The sequence below is a fragment of the Geotrypetes seraphini genome, chromosome 2, assembly GCF_902459505.1.
Source record: "Geotrypetes seraphini chromosome 2, aGeoSer1.1, whole genome shotgun sequence".
NCBI classification, from domain to species: Eukaryota; Metazoa; Chordata; class Amphibia; order Gymnophiona; family Dermophiidae; genus Geotrypetes; species Geotrypetes seraphini.
Window position 1 is genome coordinate 513,283,341 of NC_047085.1, and position 25,027 is coordinate 513,308,367.

Genomic DNA, 25,027 nt, shown 5'->3' on the forward strand with positions numbered 1-25,027 from the left:
GAAATCTCCAAGCCGTTTTTTTTTTAATGTTCAGCGGCGGCGGCAGCAGCAGATGACAGCTGGGCGGACCGCCCAGCTAAAAGGCCCTAGAGAGAACACTGGAGAGAAAGGCTGATCGCCCGGTAGATCAGGACGGCAACACGAGTCTATCACGGAGCCCGGGATGGGCTCCGCGATCGACTCGCGTTGCCTTCCTGAGCTACTGGGCGATCGCGATCAACGTGTTGGGCACCCCTGCTTTAAGGCATAGCGCTATAGAGGGAACTTTGTTTAGAATTTGGTAACAGCCTCTACAGACTAAGCAGATGAGAAATGGCTTCTTGTCAAAGCTTTGAGAAGTGAAGGAAATGATTAAAAGTCAGTACAGGTGTGTTTGCCCAAACCACACCTAAAGCACGCCCAATCAGATTTGAAAGTTTTCTGGTGGGAAGTCCTAATGGTGCCTATGATGTCAGACATCACTTAGGTGTGCTTAGTTTAAGAAGGTCCATCAGAGCAGAGTTTTCTCTTTTAGGACTCCTGTGTTATTGCTTATGCTGATTTCTGAGACCTTACCTTTCCTGATTATCTTTTAACATATTCTTTCCTCTATCTGACACAACTCTCTCTATTTCACAGGACCATTAGCAGCTATGGTAATTTGCAATTGATGTCTTTCTAACCTTTTTCATCTTTCCAGGTGAATATACTGCACCTATACAAGGAACTCCTTGCTAGCAGCTCAGATACCAAATCCAGGTTAGAATGATATATTGCTAGCTGCTTAGGTGTTTTTATTACAAACAAAGCTCAGCCAGAAATGATTTTTTATTTTGGACTCCCATTCTGTGTTATTGCTTATGGTGATTCTCCTTTAACTTTTTGTCCCCCTGATATCTGCCATACCTCTCTCCATTCCACAGGGTCATTATTAACAGGTATAAGAATTAGTGATGATAAAAATTCAGTCCAGGTGTATTTGCTGAAACAACACTCATGCTGTTTGAAACATTGGTGCCAGTAAAATGGATATGCAAGTTACATGAATATGTATTAACCGTACCTGAGAGTGGAACCTATGATGGGAAGATGGAAGCAGTGCTTTTACTCATAGAGCTAAAGGTAAATCTTTTCATATAACAGGCAGCTCAAAAGACTAATCAGTTGAGGAATGGTTCAGTGTAAGAACTCATTAATAACTATTGCTTAGGTGTGTGTGTGTGTGTAAAAACATCCAAAGGACATTCAATAGGTGCACATAGTTTTGGTGGGAAGCTCCTTATGGGAGCCTAATTGGCAGTGGCATACCAAGGGGGGTCGGTCCACCCCGGTTTCACAACTGGCCACCCACCGGGGAATAGGCTGCCACCAAGGAATAGGCCGCCACTGCTGCCATCAGGAACAAGCCGGCGCCGAGTTCTCCCCACGGGGCCGACCAACTCTTGCCACCCGACATTAATTCTAACGTCAGAGAGGACGTTCTGGGCCAGCCAATCGCTGCCTGGCTGGCCTGCCATGTTGGCTTCTGCAAGGGAAGATCGTGCCTGACAAACTTATTGCACTTCTTCAAAAGAATTAAACGGATGGACAAAGGGGACCCCATAGACATTGTATACTTAGACTTCCAAAAAGCCTTTGACAAGGTACCCCATGAATGCCTACTTCGGAAACTAAAGAACCATGGAGTAGAAGGAGACGTACACAGATTGATCAGGAATTGGTTGGCGGGCAGAAAGCAGAGGGTATAAATGAAGGGCCACTACTCGGACTGGAGGAAGGTAACGTGTGGTGTTCCGCAGGGGTCGGTGCTTGGACCGCTGCTATTCAACGTATTTATAAATGATCTAGAAACGGGGACGAAGAGCGAAGTAATAAAATTTGCAGATGACCCCCAAGCTATTCAATGAGGCTAGGTCTAAAGAGGACTGCAAAGATTTACAAAGGGACCTGAACAAACTAGGGGAGTGGGCGACGAGATGGCAGTTGAAGTTCAATGTAGAGAAATGCAAAGTCTTACACGTAGGAAACAGAAACCCGAGGTACAGCTACACAATGGGAGGGCTGTTATTGAGTGAGAGTTCCCAAGAAAGGGACTTGGGGGGTAATATTAGACATGACAATGAAGCCATCGGCACAATGTGCAGCGGCTGCTAAGATAGCAAATAGAATGCTAGGAATAATCAAGAAGGGTATTACAAGCAGAACGAAAGAAGTTATCCTGCCATTGTATCGGCGATGATGCGCCCGCATCTGGAGTACTGCATCCAATATTGGTCGCCGTACCTAAAGAAGGATATGGCGATACTCAAGAGGGTTCAGAAGAGAGCGATGCGTTTGATAAAAGGCATGGAAAACCTTTCATACACTGAAAGATTAGAGAGACTGGGGCTTTTTTCGCTGAAGAAGTGAAGACTTAGAGGGGATATGATAGAGACTTATAAGATCACGAAGGGCTTAGAGAAAGTGGAGAGGGACAGAATCTTAAAACTTTCGACAACTACAAGAACGAGAGTGCATTCCAAAAAATTAAAAGGAGACAGATTCAGAACCAATGCTAGGAAGTTCTTCTTCACCCAACGGGTGGTGGACACCTGGAATGCGCTTCCAGAGGGAGTGATAGGACAGGGTATGGTATTGGAGTTCAAGAAGGGATTGGACAATTTTCTGAAGGAAAAGGGGATAGAAGGGTATAGATAGAGGGCTAGTATACAGGTCCTGGACCTGATGGGCTGCCACGTGAGCGGACTGCTGGGCATGATGGACCTCAGGTATGACCCAGCAGAGGCACGGCTTATGTTCTTATGTTCTTACTTGCTTGTTTTTATATGCGTGCACTGAAGGAAAGTGGAGAGAGAGTGGGCTGAGGACACTGAAGGGAAATGGGGAAGAGAGAGTGGGGAGAAGACGCTGATTTATAAATTAACAATTTATATGATATGCTTTTTATACTTTAATAAGTTCAATATAAAACAATTCAAGGCTTGTGTGGATGGAATCAGGTGGTTTGCGGGGATGGGGACTGAGCTTACGGGGATTAGTCCAGTAAAATGGTATTTTTTTATTTCTCATTATTTGTTTTATTTTTATTTGTTAATTTGTAAAGTGATTGTTATGTATCAGTTTTTTCAAATTTACATCTACTGTCTTTATATTTTGCACAGTATTAGAGGACATGTGTTACTGTTTTTGTGGTGTTATGGTGTTGCATTGTATGCAGAGTCTGGTTTCTTAGCGGTTCAGTTTAACTTTTGTCTATATATTTCGATTTTTAGTTTGTGATTATTCCATATTGGGCGAGGGTGTATCTCTGTTCTGTGTGTATGAAAATAACATAGTTTTCAGTTGGCGTTGACTGCAGAATCAATTGACTGTGTGGGATCTGGCTTGTTTAGTTTTACAATGTATGTGTTGATGTTCTAGTGCTCACTGCAGTGTTTAAGATGCTGCCTTTTCCTAGGTACACTCTTGTTGTGCGATATGTGGATTGTTACTAAAAATAATATTTTTCATATAGATGGGGAGGGGTTGTCAAAAAATGATGGGCCCCGGGTGTCACATATGCTAGGTATGCCACTGCTAATTGGTGCCTAATAAGGTTCAGATGCAGCTGCCTCTTTTTTTTAGAAGTCCAACAGTGCTTGCGTTTCTGTTCATTCTAGGTGTTAATTTCAGACTGTGCTGTAACATATTCTCCTACAACTTCTGCTTTTGTCACAGATGTCTTTCTAACATTTTCCCTCTTTTCTCCTGATTCCAGGTTGATTATGCTCATCTCTACCAAGTGGCTAACGACTCTCGTTGTGTTTCCCAGAGGCCAGAACATGTCTGTTAAAACTAGGTTCAGCACACCAGCTTGCACCTGGGCAAAGAGTTATTGTTAGCAGATCAAATACCCAATCAGAAAGATGTATTGCAACCTTTGCTTGCTTACTCTAGATATCCTTCACTTGACTGCAAATTGTGCTTACTATCTGCACTATTATACAGAACAGTATATTGGTGAGTTTTAGGCACTCTTACACAGGCGCGCTAACTGCTAAGGCATCCATAGGAAAACATGCATGCCTTGATATGTAAGTGCTAATACGGCTGTGTGCATATTATCCTATGGATGCCTTATCTGGTAACGCGTGCATGTTATCCTTTGGACACCTTAGCAGTTAGCGCATCTGTGTAAAAGAGGGGACAGTTTTGTGCTCATATTCCACACTAGCAATTTTCCCCTTCCTCCTGTAGGCTGGCACTTGATTTAGACCTAGGAGTGGCTTAATCTGCATACTTGTGTATCTATGATCCATCTCATCGAACTACAGTTGTATTGTGTTACACTTGCATGCTGCTTTCCTGGACTGTGCAAGGATTCCTGATTTGAGTGTCTAGCACGTTACATGACATTCTACAATAAAAATCTTAAACCAGTTTTGACCTTGTGCTTATTTACAAAAGGCAGGCCAGGGCCCATTCAGATGCAATAGTGCGATAACCCTAACCCTTTGTGATATGGGGACAACAGAAATGGGGTGGTGTAACATAGATGCTGTGCTATGTTTTGTTTTGGGGTTTTTTTTGGGGGGCGGCATGGACTGGCATGTCTCCCATTTTAGTTGTATAGAGCTATCAGTTGAGGAAGTGTTTAAGGAACACAGCCTGTGGCCACCATCCCTGCTTTCATAATGCTGTGGTCTGCCGCCACTCTGCTGGGATAAAATCTGATTTTCTTCTAGGAACATTGTTGCAAGTGAATTCTTGAATAAAACTACACCCAAAGGACACCCAATCAGCTTCAGAGGCAGAAACGCTAATGACGCTCAAAGCAACATGTTTCTAGGATGAGACATCTAAACTACCTCACAGCCTCCTTGACAAAATGGCATTATATGAGAGCAAATAAGGTGGGATTTCAACCGAAGAGCTGGAGAGGATGGACAAGGTGCCTTAACTTGGTGAACCAGAAATGGCTTCTTTCAGTCAGGGGAGATGTTTCCTACTATGACAGGTTAGGATGTAGCCATGTGAAGGTGAGAATAAGTTTGCCTGGAAAGGGAAATGTACTGATGAAAAATGGCAGAGTCCACCATCTAGACTCAGTAAGCTATGATATGACAGGGCAGTGAGATCCACCTTGGGTTGTCTCCTGGCATGTATTCTAGCAGAATTAACTGCAGCCCTTTAGGCATGCTTGGAGTGCTCCGATACGGCGCCGATCCTACAGCCATAACGACGCCTATGCTGAACAGTGTTATAAAAGCTGAATTACTATTATTTTATGGCTCATTATCTTGCACAACGGTTACAGTGAAGGTTAGTGTGTAAACCTAGTGTGGGTTCAACTCCCTCATGTACTTCAGCTCACACAGTACTCATTTTAACTCAAAGAATTACAAGCTACAGACCAATCAGATATAATTTTCATCTTAAACATCACAACATTGCAATACTAGAAACAATAAATTACAAAAGTTCTAGTCCCAGACTCTCTTATGAGAGCTACTAGCAAGCTGTTAAGAAGTTGTTAGGTGGGATTTGAACCAGTGATCTGGAGAGAATACAGGAGGTGCATTAACCTGGTGAGTCTTATACCCTTAATGGCGAGATCCTAGCAAAAACGGTAGCAGAACGAGACTTGGGGGTAATCGTCAGTGAGGACATGAAGTCTGCCAATCAAGTGGAGCAGGCTTCGTCCAAGGCAAGACAAATCATGGGCTGCATACGAAGGGGTTTCGTCAGTCGTAAGGCGGAAGTCATTATGCCATTGTATAGATCCATGGTGAGGCCCCACCTGGAATACTGTGTGCAATTCTGGAGGCCGCATTATCGCAAGGATGTGCTGAGACTGGAGTCGGTGCAAAGAATGGCCACCCGGATGGTCTCGGGACTCAAGGATCTACCATACGAAAAATGGCTTGACAAATTACAGCTATACTCGCTCGAGGAGCGCAGAGAGAGGGGGGACATGATCGAGACGTTCAAGTATCTTACGGGCCGCATCGAGGCGGAGGAAGATATCTTCTTTTTCAAGGGTCCCACGACAACAAGAGGGCATCCGTTGAAAATCAGGGGCGGGAAACTACGAGGTGACACCAGGAAATTCTTTTTCACTGAAAGAGTGGTTGATCGCTGGAATAGTCTTCCACTACAGGTGATTGAGGCCAGCAGCGTGCCTGATTTTAAGGCCAAATGGGATCGGCACATGGGATCTATTCACAGGGCAAAGGTAGGGGAGGGACATTAAGGTGGGCAGACTAGATGGGCCGTGGGCCCTTATCTGCCGTCTATTTCTATGTTTCTATGTGAGCTAGAAATGCTTTCTGTGTGGTAATTGGGATATCATTTCTAAGCAGATGATACATAGGCAGGTCAGTAAGCTAAGATATGTCAGGGCAGTCAGATCCACCTAGTTGGAAGCTGATGTAGCTCAATGTGTAAAAGCTGTGTGCTGGTCTTGCAGAGGTTGTGTGTTCAACTCCCAGCCCATCTTTTAATTGTGGCATTGTACTTTGCAGGTGCACCTTGATGATCTCACAATGAGGTCACCATTGTGCAACTAGACACCTTCATTTGCAATGAACTAGAAGCCACATTCAGGTCTGTAATCTGTTTTATTCTGGTTTTAAGCTTTGCCCAATGAAGTCATGGGCTTTTTTTGCTTTGATAAATGAACTGATTGGAACAATGTTTAGTGAGAAAGAAAGTGTTATTTGGAGCAAGAAACCTTAAAGCTGTGATTTTCAAGTTCTGTAATTAGCTAATAACATTGCTTCTTTAGCCAGTTTTCAATTCAATATGCTTGTATGGATGTGTCCTGTATATGTGGTGGCTGGATTCACTAAATAAAATCCCTGAAGTTCGCTTTGTAAAAGTCCCAAACATGTATCAAATAGCGTCTATCTGATGCCCAAACAAAGTTCAAAGGATGACTTACATGGTTGCCTAAATACCATCCATAGAACTTACATCTATCAGACTAGAGTCTTTCTGAAGCCCAAACCACATCTATCTAAAACCCTAAACAATGCTCAAACAGCTATTCCTTCTAGGAGCTAATTTTACAATTGCTGTGCAGCTTCCTGTGTAGCACAAGGTTAAACTTCCACCCTTCTACACTGATGTTCTCAGTTCAACTCCCAGTCAGTACATCTCAATAAAATTAAAATATTTTAAATATTGCAATTGCTGCACAGAAAGGTAATTATAACAACTTTATAAAGATCTGGGGGCCATTAGAGAATTATTGTAATGAATGAACAGCGTTTTCCTTTCTGATGGATATATGTATTTTATTGGGGGGAGGGGGAGAAATTGGATGATTAATATTTTTATTTAATGATTGGATTTCTGTTGAGTGAGGGGGAAAGGGTTATAATTTCTACTTTAATGGATTATATGGATAAGAATGTCAAGTGCCGTATATTTTATTAGTAATGCAATAAAAATGATTATAAAAAAGAAAAAATTTGATCACGTGACACCACTTTTAAAGGAGAAACACTGGCTGCCAGTAATTCATAGAATCTCCTATAAGATAGCCTTACTTACTCATAAAATACTCCTAAATAAAGCCCCGACATTTCTAGAAAGATATTTAATACCTTACTCCCCATTTAAATCGTTAAGATCAGAGGAGAAAGCCCTATTAATAGTTCCCTCTTTAAAAGTGATCTACTCCCGGAGAGAGATGATTTTTTTCTGTTTCGGCCCCCCAAATCTGGAACTTACTTCCAATTGACCTAAGATAGGAAAAATTACTGAATAAGTTTAAAAGCCTTTTTAAAGATGCTTTTCAATAAACCGGCTTTATTATACTCGAGGGCAGGATGTGGAGATTCACTGAAATAGGTGGAATCTGTTCTTTGAAATATGGGGGCCCTTGTTTCCCATCCTGTGTATATTAAACCTATACCCGATTTTATTTACTGTTTTATTTTTTTTAATATTGTATTTTATACTGCCCTTTTCCCTAATGTATTAATGTCTAGTAGTATTTTATGTGATGTATGTGGATTTTATTATTTTTATTCAATTTGTTACTTGTAAATTGCATCGAAATATGATTTTGCGATCAAATCAAAGAATTTATTAAACTTGAAACTTTAATATTAATCACTTGTTTGTCAGTTTGAAAATGAATAAAGAATTTATAAAAAAATATATATATTTTAAATATCCTTTTAAACATGGCATTGTATATTACAGTAGCTTTTTTATTTTTATTATGTTAAAGCTTATAAGCTTGAAATAGTGAAGAAAAGGAATACAGGGCTCTGATAAGGCCTATGTTGCAGCCATAACGCTGTCTACACAGAAGGGTATAATAAAAGCTGAATTGGGATTATTTTATAGCTCATTCTGTGTACTTCAGCTCACACAATACTCATTATTGCAAGCTACAGACCAATCCAATCTAATTTTCATCTCAAATAGCACAACATTAGCAATACATTACAAAAGTTGAGTTTGCAATTGATATAAACAGCAGTATTTGACTCCATGACTCCCAGTCAGTACCTCTCACTGAAAGCAAAATATTATAAATATCCTTTTGAAGATGGCGTACTGTGGTCCTTTTTTTGTTTTTATTATGTTAAAGCTTACAATTGTGAAATAATGAAGGAAAAAAAATCAGAGAAAAACACATTTTTACATATAATGAAATATATTGCAGGGATGCCTATCTGGCGCCTAGAACATAAAAAATTAGATTGCGTCTATTATTGGGGGCCCAAATACAAAAGACGCCTAAAGATAGGCGTACTTTGCAGAATCGGGGCCTTCATGTTTAATACCACACACACACACACACAATTCATGCTCTTGATCCCAAACATTCATTCATATGTCTCATATTCAACAATTCTTAGAGCACATTTAAGAGATTTAGGCTTCTTTCTCTATCAAGTAATGGATCACATATCTTCTGAGCTAGCCAGGCCAGAAGCCATCTGTTATCAATGTCCTGAGCTTACTAGTCTACACACTGCAAAACGCGGGAAACTGAAATGTGTTTTAAACAAAGAAAAAAAACAAGAACACTTATAATTTTAATACCGCTATAGATATCTTATACACTTATTTCTAGTTTAACCAGCAAATTACGTAAATACTGAATATTATTATTCCCTTTTCTTTATAATTTCCTGATCTTTTGTTAATTATCCTTATATGGATTTTTAAAATTATGTTTGCTTATAAGTCACAAATAACTTTTACACTGTCCATGAAAAGGTCTCTGTCGCCCTGCTTATTGTTCTGCGCGGTTCTTGCTAGACGGCGCACTCCTCACTGCCCTTTCCATCCACTGTCCACCCTCTCTCTCTTCCATATGGCATCTTCCCTCTTTCTGTAGTCCTTCAATAAACTGTATATCCTCTGCCCCTTCTCTCCTTTGTACATGATTCATTTCAGCTTCACCCCCCTCCAGAGGTGTAGCGGGCAGGATCGAGCTTTCCATGCTCCTGCCCTGCTCGTAAACCGGTTGGTCACTGCTGAGAGTTCTGGCTTCAGCTGTAAAGAGCAGGAGTGCACTTTGGCGCTGCTGCTCAGCACTGAGCGGCTTCCTGAATGGCTCCCGTGAATTCTCACTGCAGCCATTTTGGAAGCTTCTCAGTGCCAAACGTTCCTGCTTGGTGCTGAGAGGCTTCCTGAATGGCTGCGGAGAGTCTCATGAGAATTTGTGGGAGTCATTCAAAAAGCCGCTCAATCCTGAGCAGCAGCACCAAAGTGCACTCCTGCTCTTTACAGCTGAAGCCAGAACTTGCAGCAGTGACCAACCGGTTTACGAGCAGGGCAGGAGCATGGCAAGCTCGATCCTGCCTGCTACACCTCTGGATCACCAGAGATTCCAGGTACGTGGCAGAGAGGAAGTACAATGGACAGAGCAGGGCATGGGGATATGGTGGAGAGCCTGGGAGGGAGGTGAGACAGGGTGGAGAGCCTAGCAGGGCAGGGAGGGAAGGGGGCTGGGTGCAGAGTCTGACAGGGGAGAAAGGGGGCGCTAGGTGCAGATCCTGGCAAGGCACTTGAATATTAAGCCGCCTGATTTATATTCAAATTAACCATTTTCCTCCTTTTTGGGGGGGAAAAATGGGGGTCTTGACCAGTGCTCCCTCTAAGCGGGCGGGTGTTGTGAGCAAAATTTTTTTCGCTGTGCGCTAAAAATATCGGGCGCCAGCAAGTTATGAGCCAACTCGCCCGATTCTCCTCTCGCCGCCCTGCCATCTGCCATACGCCGTGCGCTGTGACGTGAAACTTGTGCGCTGCGATGTAATATTTTGTGCGCCAGCGCACGCCAGCGCAGCTTAGAGGGAACACTGGTCTTGACTTATATTCAAGTATACACGGTACTCAAATATAAACTGAGATTTTAGGGCCACAAAATGGCCCAAAAATTGAGGATCTGGTGGCCTTGCTGCTTAGTCAAATGTACAATGTGGTGGCGGGAGCTGAGGGTGGTTTCCGTGACAGTTTGGCCCATTTGTGTTGTTACCCAAACAGGTGAAGGACCATGAGTTGGTGGGGTCTTTTAGACCCATTTTGCTCCTGGACCAAGACATCAAGTTACTAGCGATGACGCTGGCCAATCGCCTTAATTGTTTCTTACCTGATATAATTCATCCTGATCAGGTGGGCTTTGTACCCGGAAGATATGCCTCTACGAATCAGGCTGTATAATGTGGCCACCCTTATGTGCTACATTCATGAGGGATATACAGAGCATGAACGATACTTCCCTCCGGGGTGGGGGGAGGGCTGGAGCCATCCGTTCAAGTTGATCAGTTTGCTGCATTCTCAAACCGAGCCTGCTACTCGAACTGGGGGTCAGTCCTGGTCCTTGTTCCCCATTCCTCTTTAAAGACGCTTATCAAAATTCCAATTGAGTCCCCAAATAAAAACGGGAAAATAAAAACACTTCCAGGAAGCGATACCCCATTTTTCCTCTTGTTTTATCCTCCACTCTTTTTATTTTCATTTATCCAATGTAATTTAAAAACTTTCCCCTCCCTTTTCTTCTGACTGTGAAGATCTCCAAAAGGATCTAACGACACTGGAAGAGTGGGCCAAAAAGTGGCAAATGAGTTTCAACATAGAGAAGTGCAAGGTCATGCATGTGGGGAAAAAGAACCCGATGTTCAGCTACAAAATGGGGGATCACTATTAGGGGTAAGTAACCTTGAAAGAGACCTGGGAGTGATGGTAGACACAACACTGAAGGTGTCGGCGCAGTGCGTCACAGCCTCAAGGAAAGCAAACAAAATGTTGGGTATCATTAAAAAGGGTATCACGACCAGGACGAAGGAAGTCATCCTGCCACTGTATCGTGCAATGGTGCGGCCGCATCTGGAATACTGTGTCCAGTACTGGTCGCCGTACCTCAAGAAGGACATGGCAGTACTTGAGGGAGTCCAGAGAAGAGCAACTAAACTGATAAAGGGTATGGAAAATCTCTCATATACTGACAGATTGAAACAGTTAGGACTGTTCTCCCTGGAGAAGCGGAGACTTAGGGGAGGCATGATAGAAACCTTCAAGATCCTGAAAGGCATAGAGAAAGTAGATAGGGACAGATTTTTCAAATTAAGGGGAACCACAAGTACAAGGGGGCATTCGGAGAAATTGAAAGGGGACAGGTTTAGAACAAACGCTAGGAAGTTCTTTTCCACCCAGAGGGTGGTGGATACATGGAATGTGCTTCCAGAGGCTGTGGTTGACAGGAGCACTGTACAGGGCTTCAAAGAAGGTTTGGATAGGTTCCTAGAGGACAAAGGGATTGAGGGGTATAGATAGGAGTAGAGATGGGTTATAGGGATAGGCGTAGAGGTAAGTTATAGGAATAGGAGTAGAGATAGAGATAGGTTATAGAGCTAGTCAGGGACCACTGCTCAGGCAATGGGCCTGATGGGCCGCCGCGGGAGCGGACCGCTGGGCGAGATGGACCTCTGGTCTGCCTCAGCGGAGGCAACTTCTTATGTTCTTATGTTCTCTTGTCTCATACCCTTCGTAATCAAGTCTTTGTTTCGACCTTAACCCCCTTATTTTCAATTAGATTTTTTATTTTCTCTCTTTTTTATATATAACTTTTTTATTATTTTTTTATTATTGTAAACCGACCAGAGACTTTGTGATGGTCGGTATATCAAAATATTAATAAAATTGAACTTGAAGTGGTGGCACCCTGAAGTTTCCCCTTTTCTGTTTGAAGGTAACTCCCAATTCGAGACGGGCTGGGGGGTGCTCTGTGTTTTGGCATTGGGCACGGCACGGTTGGTGCAATTGCTGGACCCAAATGCATCCTTTCCTTCTCTTCAGCAGGTGTAGAACAAAAATGGAACATCCTGCACTGGTACTTGTTCTATTTCCAACTTCGTCATTACTGGGAATCCGAACCGCGGGGACCTGGGATTCGACCTCTGGATAAGACTTTTTTCAGCTACTCCGATTCTGCTCAATAAATTGTCTCACTGGTATAGTGTTCTGCGGATTTCCACACAGTTGGAGGGGATGAATAAACTAGGGGAGCGCTGGGAGGGGGGATCTTGGTCAGCGTTTCTCTGACCACCAGTTTTTGGAGTGTTTTCGGATATTCTATCTATTTCCCCAAATCTGATGATTTTCAGGAATTGACAACCTACTAGCGACGCAAGCAGCGAAACTTGACCACACCATCTCCAACTTGCTATTAACAATGAGCGACTTCAAATCATTTTGAAAAGAAATTAAAACCCTGCTATTCAAAAAAATGTATCCAGAAGTCTTAATTCTACCCCTTGTTCTCCTCCTTCCTTACAAATTCCCCCCTCAAAGTCTCTCCCTCTCCGTAAATCTTTCTCCTCAGAGTCTCAACCATGTAAACAGCTCCCCAAACTGTAAATTTCCTGGAACTGGGGAGGAGGAAGTGACGTCATCTTACTGAATGGCAGCTTAAAGCAGGAGCTCCGTCGGGCTTTTGTTTATTTTAGTGCTTGGCGCTCCCAAAGTGAGTTTTTTTGCCACTATTTTGGGCTGGCAGGGCTCCCCCTCCTATGGCGACTCGAAAACGCTTAGAAAAATTTAAATTTTTTGATGAACCGCCGGATAAATCGGGCCCGGAGGCGATGGGCGGCATGGGGGAGAAAAAAAAGATGGCGGCCGGACCGGCGATTCACTCCGAGTTGGAAGACGAGGGCATTCTGGATCAGCTGGGGGAGGCTGGAGATGTGCCTCAGAAATCCATGACGGACTGGTTTAAAGAATTAAATGCGGAAATCATCGCAGTGCGGGGGAATGTGAGAGCGGCGATTGCGGAGCTTCGGTCAGAGGTCAGTGAGTTGGGAGCCTGCGTTTCGGCTTTCGAAGACCACGTGGCCACACTTACTACGGCTGTGTCCACTACCACTGATGTTACAGGACGCCTATCCAGTGAGCTCCGGGATCTTCAGACTCAGGTTGAGGACCTTGAGAACCGCTCTCGGCGCTGCAATCTGCGCTTCAAGGGCATCCCTGAAACGGAGGCTTATAGGGATTGTAAAGCGGTGGTTCGAGCTTTTTGTGAGCATTTGCTGCGAGCTGATGGAGCTGAAATGCCTGATACCATCGTGCTGGTGCGTGCCCATCGCAGTCTGGGAGCTGTCCGAGCCCAGGGCACTCGTGATATCATTGCTTGTTTCGGGGAAGGAACAGATTTGGCTGGCAGGCCGTCGACAAGCTGCTCTCCGGTGGAAAGATTTGGCTGTGGGAGTTTTTCAGGATCTGGCGTGGTCTACCTTGCAGAAGCGCAGAGCGTTTAAAGATGTCACGCAAGCATTGCGCTCTGGGGGTCATAAATATCGTTGGCTCTTTCCCTTCGGCATGTGGCTGACCATCTCAGCGTCTCATACATCTCGGTGTGTGAGCACGGTGTCGGAAGCCTGGGCGGAGATGCGAGCCCTGGGCTGTGGGACTCTGCTGGATGGAGAGCGGCCTCCGGCTGTGGCATCAACCTCTGCACAGAGCGAGACTTGGAGACCGCGTTGCGCTCTGGCAAGAAACCTGCGAAGCCCCAGTCCTGACTGTGTTTGCACTCAAAAAATAACGAATTTGTTTGGCCTGATTTCGGTAGTTGGCTTTAGCTCGGCCTGTTATGAGCTGGCCCTATGGGAATGACTGGTGGAGGTGGAGACTATGGTTGGCTCCTGTGCTCCCTTGGACTTATGTTTATTTTTATCTGCACATAATAATACTACAGTGCGTTTTTTTGTGTTGTTCTCTGGTTGCTTGGGTTTGGGTTTTGGTGGGGTACATTTGATTGAATGCATGGGGTTTGGTGAGTTGGGGGAGTGCTTGGAATTTGAGTGGGGTGTGGGGGGGGTGTGGTGTGGCACATTGTGTATGTTAGCGGATGCATACTTTGGCAGTTTCATTGTTTTTGAAATTGGGTGCTGATTGCCTTTGGGGGAGAATTGCACTTTCTACAAGCTGGCGAATCCTGTTGCTCAGGGTTTGATGCAGCGAAGGGAGGGGGGAGGGGGGTGGGGTCTGGTGGGGCTAGGGTGAGGGGTGGCAAGGGGCGGGTGGGTGATAAGCTTTTCACCGTAGGTTCATGGAATGTTAATGGACTTAATAGTCCGGGTAAGCGTAGTATTGTGTATAAGAAATTGGTCCGCATGCAATGGGATGTTTGTTTACTTCAGGAAACACACTTGAGGCCTCGTGATGTGGCAGTGTTACGCTCCCCCTCTTTTGATCAGATCTGGACCCACCAGGGGTCGGCACCTGGGAAGAGGGTGGGAGGGTTGGCCATATTAGTCAGAAAGGGGCTGGGTCTTGTGGTGAACATTCCTTTTCAAAGATGCTTTTGAGCAATAATTCTTAATCTTGAATTAATTAATAATGTTGTATTTGACCATGCATCTTAAATTCCTAACCTTGTGTTTTTACCTGACCACCTTTTCTATAATAATTTGTAGTTCTAATCCCCTTCGCCTTTTTGTTCTTGTTTGTTAAGTTTGTATATAGTCTAGTTTATTTTAATGTTTATGTTTAAATAATGTATTACTTTTAATATTGTAATTTTAATTGTTTTTTTTTTATGATTGTTCATCGCTTTGAAGTATGATTAAGCGATTCATCAAAAACTTTAATAAACTTGAAACTTGAATCAAGTCTATCGTGATGGTGATGGGAGATTTCTGGCTCTGGTGGCAACTTTGCAGGGCCGTCCCATCACTATTATCAATTTGTATGGTCCCAATACAGGACAGGCGAGATATTTTGAGTCCCTTAGAACTGATTTGGTGGATTTTGTGAAAGGGTCTGTGTATCTTGGTGGGGATTTTAATGTTATACCCGATGTTAATTTGGATCATTCTGTGGGTGGGACTCGCTCTCCGTCTAAGGCCTCTAGACGGGCTCTACTATCTCTGTTTTCTACTCTGGGCTTGGTAGATTGTTGGAGGTTGTCTCATCCAATGCAGCGCTCCTATACTCATTATTCTCATGCACATAGATCGTATGCGCATATAGATGGGCTATGGGTTCATCGTAATTTGTGGGGTGGGATTCGACAGGCGGAGATTGGCGCTATCCAAGTTTCTGATCATGCGCCAGTGTGGGTAGCCTGTGCGGGTTTCTGGGAGGGGGAGGGATGTCGTTTTTGGAGACAATGAGTGTTTATTGAAAGATCCGGCTGTGGTGCGCGAGGTGGGTATGACCGTGGACCAGTACCTTCAGAATAATGATAATAACACGGTTAGCGATGCTACTTTGTGGGATGCGCTGAAGGTGGTGGTCCGGGGTGTTTTTATTAAATGGGGTGCTCGCCGTAAAAAAATGCATGCACTGCGCTCTTTGATCCTTCATGAACAGCTGGAGCGGTTGGCGAGGTTGCATCAGAGACACCAGGACCCTTTAGTATATGAGCAACTTGTTAAGGTACGTGCGGAACTTTCTTTATTGCAGATGGAAGAGTATGAGTTCTTGAGGTCGCGTTTTCGACAAACGGTTTATGAGTATAATAACACATCTGCGTCTCGCTTGGCTCGACTTATTAAGTTGAAGCAGGCGAGAGCGGCTATTACAAGTGTACGGGATTCCGCGGGTACCTCGCACTGTACTGATTCGTCTATTAGGTCGGTTTTCCTTTCTTATTATTCTGACCTTTATCAGGCTTTGATGGGGCGGGATTCCACTGCTATTGAGGGGTATCTGTCTGCGTTGCAGCTTCCTCAGCTTTCGGAGTCTGATAGGGATTTTCTTAATGAACCTATTGAGTTGGGGGAAGTTCTGGGAGTCATTGCTAATTTGAAATTGGGAAAATCGCCTGGACTGGATGGGTATACTAATCAGTTTTATAAACTTTTTCGTGAGGTTCTTGCGCCGCTGTTGGTTCGCGTAGCAAATGGGGTGCGGGATGGTTCCCCCTTGCCCACCTCTATGGGGGAGGCCGGGATATCGGTCTTGCTTAAGCCGGGTAGAGACCCTACTGGGTGTGGATCGTACCGTCAGATTTCATTGTTGAATACTGAAGCAAAAATTTTAGCGAAAGTTTTGGCTCTTCGTTTGGGTAGGGTACTTCCCTCCCTGGTGCATTTGGATCAATCTGGTTTTGTTCAAAGGCGGCAGGTTTGTGATAATATTAGAAGAACGTTACATCTCCTGTGGGCCGCACAGCAGACTTCAGCTAAAATTGCCTTTTTGGCCATTGATGCTGAGAAGGTTTTCGATCAGGTAGCGTGGGAGTTTTTATGGAGAGTGCTGCACAAGATGGGGTTGGGCTCTTTCTTTTTGGCCTGGGTGCAAGCCTTTCATAAGGCTCCTAAGGCCACTGTTCGCATTAATGGGGGTTATAGTGAATTTTTTTCCATAGCTAGGGGTACTCGACAGGGTTGTCCTCTGTCTCCCTTGTTGTTTGCCCTTTCTATGGAACCCCTGGCCATTCGTATTCGGGAGCATGGGGATTTAATGGGTGTGACGGTTGGAGATTTCGAACATCGTTTAGCCCTGTTTGCCGATGATGTGTTATTGTATGTTCGGGACCGAGATGCCTCATTGCCGATTCTTGTTGATCTTTTTTTGGAGTATGGGCGGGTTTCGGGGTTTACGGTGAATATGGATAAATCGGAATTATTGAGTGTTAATTTGCGAGAAGCAGATCAACTTTGCTTGGCTGCCAGGTTTCCCTTTCGCTGGGATCCTGGGGTTATCCGCTACTTGGGGATTCGATTGCCTGCAGATTTATCCCATTTGTATGCCGTTAACTATGTGAGGATTATTCAACAGATTCGGAATGACATTCAACGCTGGAATGGGTTTTGGTTGTCGTGGTGGGGTCGCATAGCAGTTCTTAAAATGAATGTCTTACTTCGCTTGTTTTTCCTTTTCCAAACGTTACCGATTCCTGTCCCCTCTCTGGTTTTGAAGCAGTTACATACTTTGCTTTTTCGTTTTATTTGGCAGGGGAGACCTCCTCGTATTTCTAGGGCTGCTTTGTGGGCAGCTAGGTCAAGAGGGGGGCGTGCTGTACCAAATCTGTTTTGGTATTTCCGGGCTTGCTCAATTACGGCTTTTGCTAGATTGGGAGATTGCAGATTCTAAGCTGGCGGTGTGCATGGAACAACATTTTGTGGGTCCCCATTGTTTGAAGTATTGGCTTTGGTCTTCTTCCACTGGTGTTGTGAGATTAGCGGTTCCGGGGAACCCGTTTTTAGAACATCTTTTGAAATTGTGGTGTGATACCCGTCGGCGTTGGGGGGCCGGGGTAGTCCCGTCGATTTTTGGTGCGGTGCGGGAAGAGCCCATGTTCCCTGTCGGGAGGGAGAATCCTACTTTTGTACGGTGGGCACGATCTGGGTTGCGTACCTTTCGAGATGTGCTTCAGAAGGGGGTCCTGGTGTCTTTTGAAACTTTCCAGCTTAGTAATGCCTTGCCCAGAGGGGATTTTCTGGCCTATTCTCAAATACGTCATTTTCTTCAGTCTCAGGGGTGGGATAGGGGGTCCTTTCAATCTCTTGATCCTTTTGCTCACATGTGGTTCACTCTCAAGAGCCTTCCTAAACCTATCTCTGTTCTTTACCAATATATTCGGGGCTCCTTTTCTTTTCCGTCTCTCTATCAAAGGGCTTGGGAGGTGGATTTGAACTGTACATTTTCTGCTCAGGAGTGGGCTACGATTTGTACTGAAGTGGGCAAGGCCTCCTCTTGTGCACTTATCCAGGAAAATGCCTATAAAGTTGTTATCAGGTGGTATTATACAACGGTGAGTCTCCAATGTATGTTTCCTGGTGCTTCGGCCCTGTGTTGGAGATGTGGGCTGGCCCTGGGGACATTTTTACTTATTTGGTGGGACTGTCCCGTTCTACAGCCTTTCTGGAGGCAGGTGGTGGGTTGTTTATCACAATTGTTACAAATTATTTTGCCCTTTTCTCCACAGGGTTGTTTGCTAGGCCTTTATAATGTCTGTTTGCGTTCATGGCAAACTAAGCTTCGGCGCTGGGGTCTAGCGGCAGCTAAATGCTTGATTGCCGCCCATTGGAAGAGGGTCCTGGCACCCACTAAACTGAACTGGGCTTTAAAGCTTCGGTTTATCAGTAATATGGAACTGTCTATTGCAAAGCGTCATGGTTACTATTATACTTATACCCGGACTTGGACATTACTACTTGACAAAATAGATTCTTTATTTTGAGCTTACTTCTGTGGGGTGGGGGGGGATTGTGGACTGGGGGGGCTCTCCTGCAGAAACAACAGGGGGTCCCTCTTTGCTGGTGGTGGAGCTTGGGGGTGGGGGGTGGTATGTGGAGTTCTGGTTATTGATGGATATCGGGGGCTTGATTGTATTGCTGGGGGGGTTTTTAGGTGCTCTGTCGATTTATTGCTGGGACTCTTTGTATGTTTGCTTTCACTTGGGATGTCCCTGATATTCATACTCTGGTTTGTATATTTCTAAAAATTTTCAATAAACATTTATTAATAATAAAAAAAAAAATTTCCTGGAACTGTCCAGTCATCGTTTTGTAATCCAAAACCCTAAATTGTCATTTTCCTGGCAATGTCCAGCTAGTTTCAAGGTACGGGCGGAATCGAAGTCATTAATGTAATGTAATGACTAGGCACAGAGGAGCACCGCTTGGGATGTGGGAATGGCACTTATATTCATTCTTTCCTAGAGTGTACTAAGCTTGCTATTTGGCAGGAGCTCTTGGTCATCCTTGAGACTGCTGTCCACCGATCTGTGGCATGGGACTATGGGATACTTCTTTTGGGATTTCAGGAACCACTTTGGGAGTAGGGATTTACCCTGCCCCAATGCAGATTCCTATACAATGCTACACTTTTAGTTAAAAAGCTGATCTTGCCCAATTGGGTCTCAGAGGATTCATCCCCAGCGACTCAGTGGAGATGTAGGTTGAGAGAACTGGCCCAATTTGAGATTCGTTCCTATAGTATGTCCGGATTACCACGGACACGGGCTCCTTTTGAGGGGGGTCCGGACAGCTTTTCAAAACCCGGCACTGCTTCTGCACCCAGAGGTTGTGAGATCTGATCGCAGTGCTGCTCCTTCTGACCTTGGGAAAGTCACTTAATCCTCCAGTGTTGTCAAAGTAAAAAAAAGGCAGCATACAAGTTCCCTTATCCTTGTTCTGTATTATATATGATTTATAAAATGACAATTGTACAGAATAGTTTCTTTTTATACTTGAATAAAATCAATTCAATATGAAATCATAACTATTCAAGGCTTCTGCAGATCGAATCAGACAGTTTGCAGGGACTGAGCTCCCAGGGACAGGGACAATTTTTTCCCCCATGTCATTCTCTAAATATAACATAATAATACTAATGTGTTGCCTGTGCAGGATCCCAAGTTGTTTGTTGGGGGGAATCGCCTCCCTCAGGATTAGGAAGGAATTGGGGGAGGAGCCGAGAAGGCTGGTGATGTCACAAGGGAGCTCTGCCCCTTTTAGTGCTCATTGGTCAGCCCCCCAGAACGGAGAAGGCAGAAAGGAGGAGGAGTTTCAGCTCATTGTTTAGAATTTCCCTGGGAGCCGGAAAAAGGTGATGGGCTGAACTTTCCGCTCAACAAAGGAAAGAGTCGTCCATGGAGCCTCAATTCTCCAGTTTTTCAGCTTCTGCTCTTCTCTCTCCTCCCAGCCCTGAAGTAGAGGAAGAAGAACCCCAAATGTCCAAAGCCCAGAGAGAAATGGCTGCAGGAGCATCTGCTCAGGTAGGAGCTCCCCCACCCCCACTTTTCCTGGCAGGGGGAGGGGCAAGATGGGGGGAGGGGACTTGGAATAGTTTGACTGGGCTGACGTGATCCAAAATAAGCGACTGCTGAGGACCAGTTGCTCAGGTCCTTTCCAACTGCCCTGCCTTCTGCCGCCCCTAATCTCTCCTGCCTTTCCTCAGGTTTAAAGCGGGTTAAAACCACGGGCTTGCAAAGAAAAAAAAAGTAGGCTTCCTCCTCTGCCAGGCATTGAGGACCAGACCATCTACAGAAGGTTTGCGTATGACTATCCTGCTGTCCACGGAGAACCTACGTTACAGGTAAGTAACTACACTTTTCCTCCTCTGCCAGGCATTGAGGACCAGACCATCTACAGAAGGTTTGCGTATGCCTCGGGATCGCTGTAGAGCAATCCGGGCGGTCAGTTGGGGGCATGATTCCGATTGCCCTCATTTGCATGAGGGTGATATGTGAATCAGCCCCCCGGACACAGATCGGATCGCTCACGGTGAATCAAGCCCTTAGTTTGTAGCTGGGGCAATGGAGGATTAAGGAGCAGCCCTGGGATTCCATTCAGCCTCTGGGAGCAGCTCAGCCACTTGGCCACTCCTCACCTCATGGTCCATCCGTAACGTGACCATTTATTATTTTTTTCCTCAAAACAGGACATCTACTAATGTTTAGGTAATAGTATTGATCAATTTACTCAGGGCTCCTTGTACAAAGCCGCGCTAAGGCCTCAACACGCGGTAGATTTTCGGCTAGCACGCACTAAAACCGCTAGCGTGGCTTTGCAAAAGGAGCCCGTAGTTAATACAGAATAAAGCGCTGTGTTTAATTGCCAAACTTATAACAAAAAAAACTTTCAAAGTTGAAATTAAACGCTACCAACAGCTGATACAAAAATCCACAGAGACGGCAGCTACGGCAAATATCCACCCAGAGACTAGAGCCGCTAAAGGGCAGGAGACTCTTCCTTACATTGAGAGAACCCTTTGTTGAAAAGGACCCTACTTTTCCTTTTAAAAAAGAAGAACCCACTGAGCTTCCTAGCCGAGATTATTGCGGCGGAAAAATAGAACACCGGGGCCGCTCGTGCTGGAATCAACTCATTAACCAGGGTGCTGAGGCTGAAACACGATGGACAATTTCTACCCCTTTCAAATCTAAAATGTTTCTAGTTCCCGTAAATTCTTATGTAATTCCTATGTAATTCTTATGATAATTCTAATGCAAAGTTACAATTCTGGAAACCTCCTGAGAAATCTTATGTAATCCGCCTTGAACCACAAGGTAATAGCGGAATAGAAATCACTAATGCAATGCAATCGTTAGCTAAACTTGCTGCCTGCGTACACAAAAGTCCTTAAAGTGGAAGCGCTTGTTTTTTGCTTTTGGAGGTGAAACGCTGTCCCGACACTAAAAAATGGTGACAGCCTGTAGCTAAATTCAAGTAGCAGGCTTCTGACCAACTTGCATGTGTGCGAGACATATTGCGCAATGCGCTGTCATCACTGCGGTAACCTCCGAGTTTTTTATTTTTCGCGCCCTTTTTGGAAATTGTTACACTGGGTTGCTCTCTTTCTGAAAATGGGACATTTCGGTGTCCCAAAGCTGTGTTGGGGGACAACGGGATAGGTTGCCTAAAAACATATAGTGTCGCCCACCAGGCCTCTAGTCAGGACAGCAGAAGGCGCTGGTGGGGACTAGATTCGGATCCCTGGCGTGTTCCCCTGGAACTAAGGTAGCCCTTAGGAGAAAGCACTGGCCCGGGAGCTTGCCCAGGACCAGCTGTAGTAGCCCAAAATCACCACCCTACAAAACAGTCAGTGTAAAGAAAAAAGAGTTTTTATTCAACCCTTTTACTGGGCTCAAGTCAGAATGGCCAGGTTGGCAATTTTGTAAGGGACTGTCTCAAAATAACAGGCTTCTCTTTAAAAACAGTAAACCTTCTTGGCTCAGAAATAAACCTTTCCTGAGGTGTCCTTTGTGTGTGGCTGGGTAACCAGTCCCTGACTTACTCAGCTTCACTGCCTGGGGAGTAGCCAGCTAACTCCTGACTATGGCTACTGACCTGGTCAGCTCTTTTGGTAAGGGACCTTAAGTTCCTGATGCTGCATTCTCTTGGGAGCAAGCCAGCACTGGTGCTGAGTTGGTCACAATGATCACGTTATCCATCTGGTCTGCTCAATAGTCACATTCATTCTCGAGGCAATTTATTTAGTTATTTAAATCATTTTGTTGCTGTTGTATCGATGCTTATTCAATTTTTTTCAAAATACAAGGGACCACAACTGCCCCAGAGTGAACCCCAGTAAAAAGAAACCAGCTAATAGCCACATACTCGACAGTGTACAATGGTGAACAATAGCAACCTAAACATTTTTAATCCGCTTTTATCCAAGGTGGCTCACAATATTACATACATATTTCAGGACTTGCACAACACAAAGATCCCCTACATCAGGAATCCAGTATGTTATTCCATTTTACTTGAAAAATTCCACCATATTCTGTAAGACGTATAAGTCACTTTACAACTCATCCATGCTCCATCCACAAGTACGCCTCCCACTAGATTCACTAAGGGATCCGATCCATGAAGGATCCTATCCATGTCCGGGGGAGGCTGATTCACGAATCGCCCTCATGCAAATGAGAACAATTGGGATCCCGCCCCAAACCGCCTGCCTGGATTGCTCTATAGCGATCCCAACGCATGTGCAGACCATCTGTAGAGGGTCTGCAAAAGTGCTGGCCCTCCATGCCCGGTAGAGCTAAATTTTACTTTTTTGACTTTTTAAAACTTTTTGGCAAGCCCGTGGTTTTAACCTGCGGGTTAAAACCACAGGCTTGCACAGCGGGGAAAGGCAGGAGATTTGGGGCAGAGCAGGGCGCAGGAGAATCGCAGCTTTAGGGCAGAGCAGGGCGCAGGAGAATCGCGGCTTCAGGGCAGAGAGCAGGAGATTCGGGGCAGAGCAGGGCGCAGGAGAATCGCAGCTTCAGGGCAGAGCAGGGCGCAGGAGAATTGCGGCTTCAGGGCAGAGAGCAGGAGATTTGGGGCAGAGCAGGGCAGCAGGAGAATTGCGGCTTCAGGGCAGAGCAGGGTGCAGGAGAATCGCGGCTTCAGAGCAGAGCAGGGCAGCAGGAGAATTGCGGCTTCAGGGCAGAGCAGGGTGCAGGAGAATCGCGGCTTCAGAGCAGAGCAGGGCGCAGGAGAATCGCGGCTTCAGGGCAGAGAGCAGGAGATTTGGGGCAGAGCAGGACGCAGGAGAATCACAGCTTCAGGGCAGAGATCAGGAGATTCGGGGCAGAGCAGGGCACAGGAGAATCGCGGCTTCAGGGCAGAGAGCAGGAGATTTGGGGCAGAGCAGGACGCAGGAGAATCACAGCTTCAGGGCAGAGATCAGGAGATTCGGGGCAGAGCAGGGCGCAGGAGAATCGCGGCTTCAGGGCAGAGAGCAGGAGATTCGGGGCAGAGCAGGGCGCAGGAGAATTGCGGCTTCGGGGCAGAGCAGGGCGCAGGAGAATTGCGGCTTCAGGGCAGAGAGCAGGAGATTTGGGGCAGAGCAGGGCAGCAGGAGAATTGCGGCTTCAGGGCAGAGCAGGGTGCAGGAGAATCGCGGCTTCAGAGCAGAGCAGGGCAGCAGGAGAATTGCGGCTTCGGGGCAGAGAAGGGCACAGGAGAATCACAGCTTCAGGGCAGAGATCAGGAGATTCAGGGCAGAGCAGGACGCAGGAGAATCACGAATTTGGGGCAGAGAGCAGCATATTTGGGGCAGAGAGCAGGATATGTAGTCGGAAAGCACTGAACGACTGGTCCCCAGCAGTCGCTTGTTTGCTGATTGGCCAGCCCAGTCAGTGTTGCTTTTCTTTTTTTTAGTGAATCTCTGCTTGCCTACATTTGAATGCCGTTTCCCCTCATTTGCATGTGCGGGTCGGAGGATGAGCAGGACAGAGGTTAGTGAATCAGGTCGCAAAGGGGTCGCTAAGTGGTTGGAACTTGATCGGTGGGCTTAGTGAATCTAGCCCTAAGTAACTTACATGCACAAGTATACAATAATGGCTGATGGTGATGCAGAAGGCGCTGAGGGTGTTCCTGGTTTGTGTTTCAGATGCAGGTGAAGTTTGAGGACGTGGCTGTCTCTTTCTCCCAGGAGGAGTGGGAATATTTAGATGAAGGGCAGAAGGAGCTTTACAGGGAGGTGATGAAGGAGAATTATGAGACTCTGATCTCCCTAGGTAAGGAGACATTTTTCTGCACTTCCTTTGCTCCAGAAACTTCCAAGTGTGATCAGGATCTCTCTGTACTAACCTCTATCTTAAGCTGACAGTGGGAGGGACCATAAGACATAAGAACATAAAAATAGCCTTACTGGGTCAGACTAATGATCCATCAAGCCCAGTAGCTCGTTCTCACAGTGGCCATTCCAGGTCAGTAGTACCTGGCCAAAACCCAAGGAGTAGCAATATTCCGATACAGGGCAAGCAATAACAGACTATAGACTTTTCCTCCAGGAACTTATCCAAACCTTTCTTAAAACCAGCTACGCTATCTGCTCTTACCACATCTTGTGTGTCCTACAAGTTTTCTCCCTTTGAAATCAGGGACAGATTATTCTCTGTTTCTTGAAGAAGAGCTAAAATGCAGGGTCAGAGTAGCCCAAATGGTCAGAATCGGACTGCAGAAGATTATAATATACCTGGAAGTGGTCTTTGAGTCCAACGAAAGATAAGGTGTAATGGTCAGCTTCTAGCATTATCTGACACTGTGAACTGCTCCAAATGCTCCAAAATTGTCTCCAGGATCACCATGTGATAAGGGTAATACAAAATAGTCTCACCAACTTCTATTTCTGGATCGGTAGCATGGAA

General features: G+C 45.3%; 1 protein-coding gene, 1 long non-coding RNA gene and 1 pseudogene across 7 annotated transcripts in view; 2 read left to right on the forward strand and 1 right to left on the reverse strand.

Moving 5' to 3' along the window:
* Positions 1 to 25,027, reverse strand: part of LOC117355254 — a 623,529-nt pseudogene that overhangs the window by 99,837 nt on the left and 498,665 nt on the right.
* On the forward strand, positions 313 to 4,397 carry LOC117355290. Its single transcript, XR_004538329.1, has 3 exons — positions 313 to 738; positions 903 to 1,101; positions 3,737 to 4,397. It is a non-coding gene; the product is annotated as an uncharacterized LOC117355290 (long non-coding RNA).
* The window catches only part of LOC117355229 (zinc finger protein 850-like), an 85,139-nt gene continuing 80,093 nt past the window's right edge, over positions 19,982 to 25,027 (forward strand). For all 6 annotated transcript variants that reach the window (XM_033933489.1, XM_033933480.1, XM_033933482.1 and 3 more), the window contains exons 1-2: positions 19,982 to 20,152; positions 24,268 to 24,394. In XM_033933489.1, coding sequence (XP_033789380.1) covers positions 20,027 to 20,152; positions 24,268 to 24,394 — 253 coding nt within the window. In that variant the 5' untranslated portion in view covers positions 19,982 to 20,026. The remainder of the gene's footprint in view (positions 20,153 to 24,267; positions 24,395 to 25,027) is intronic.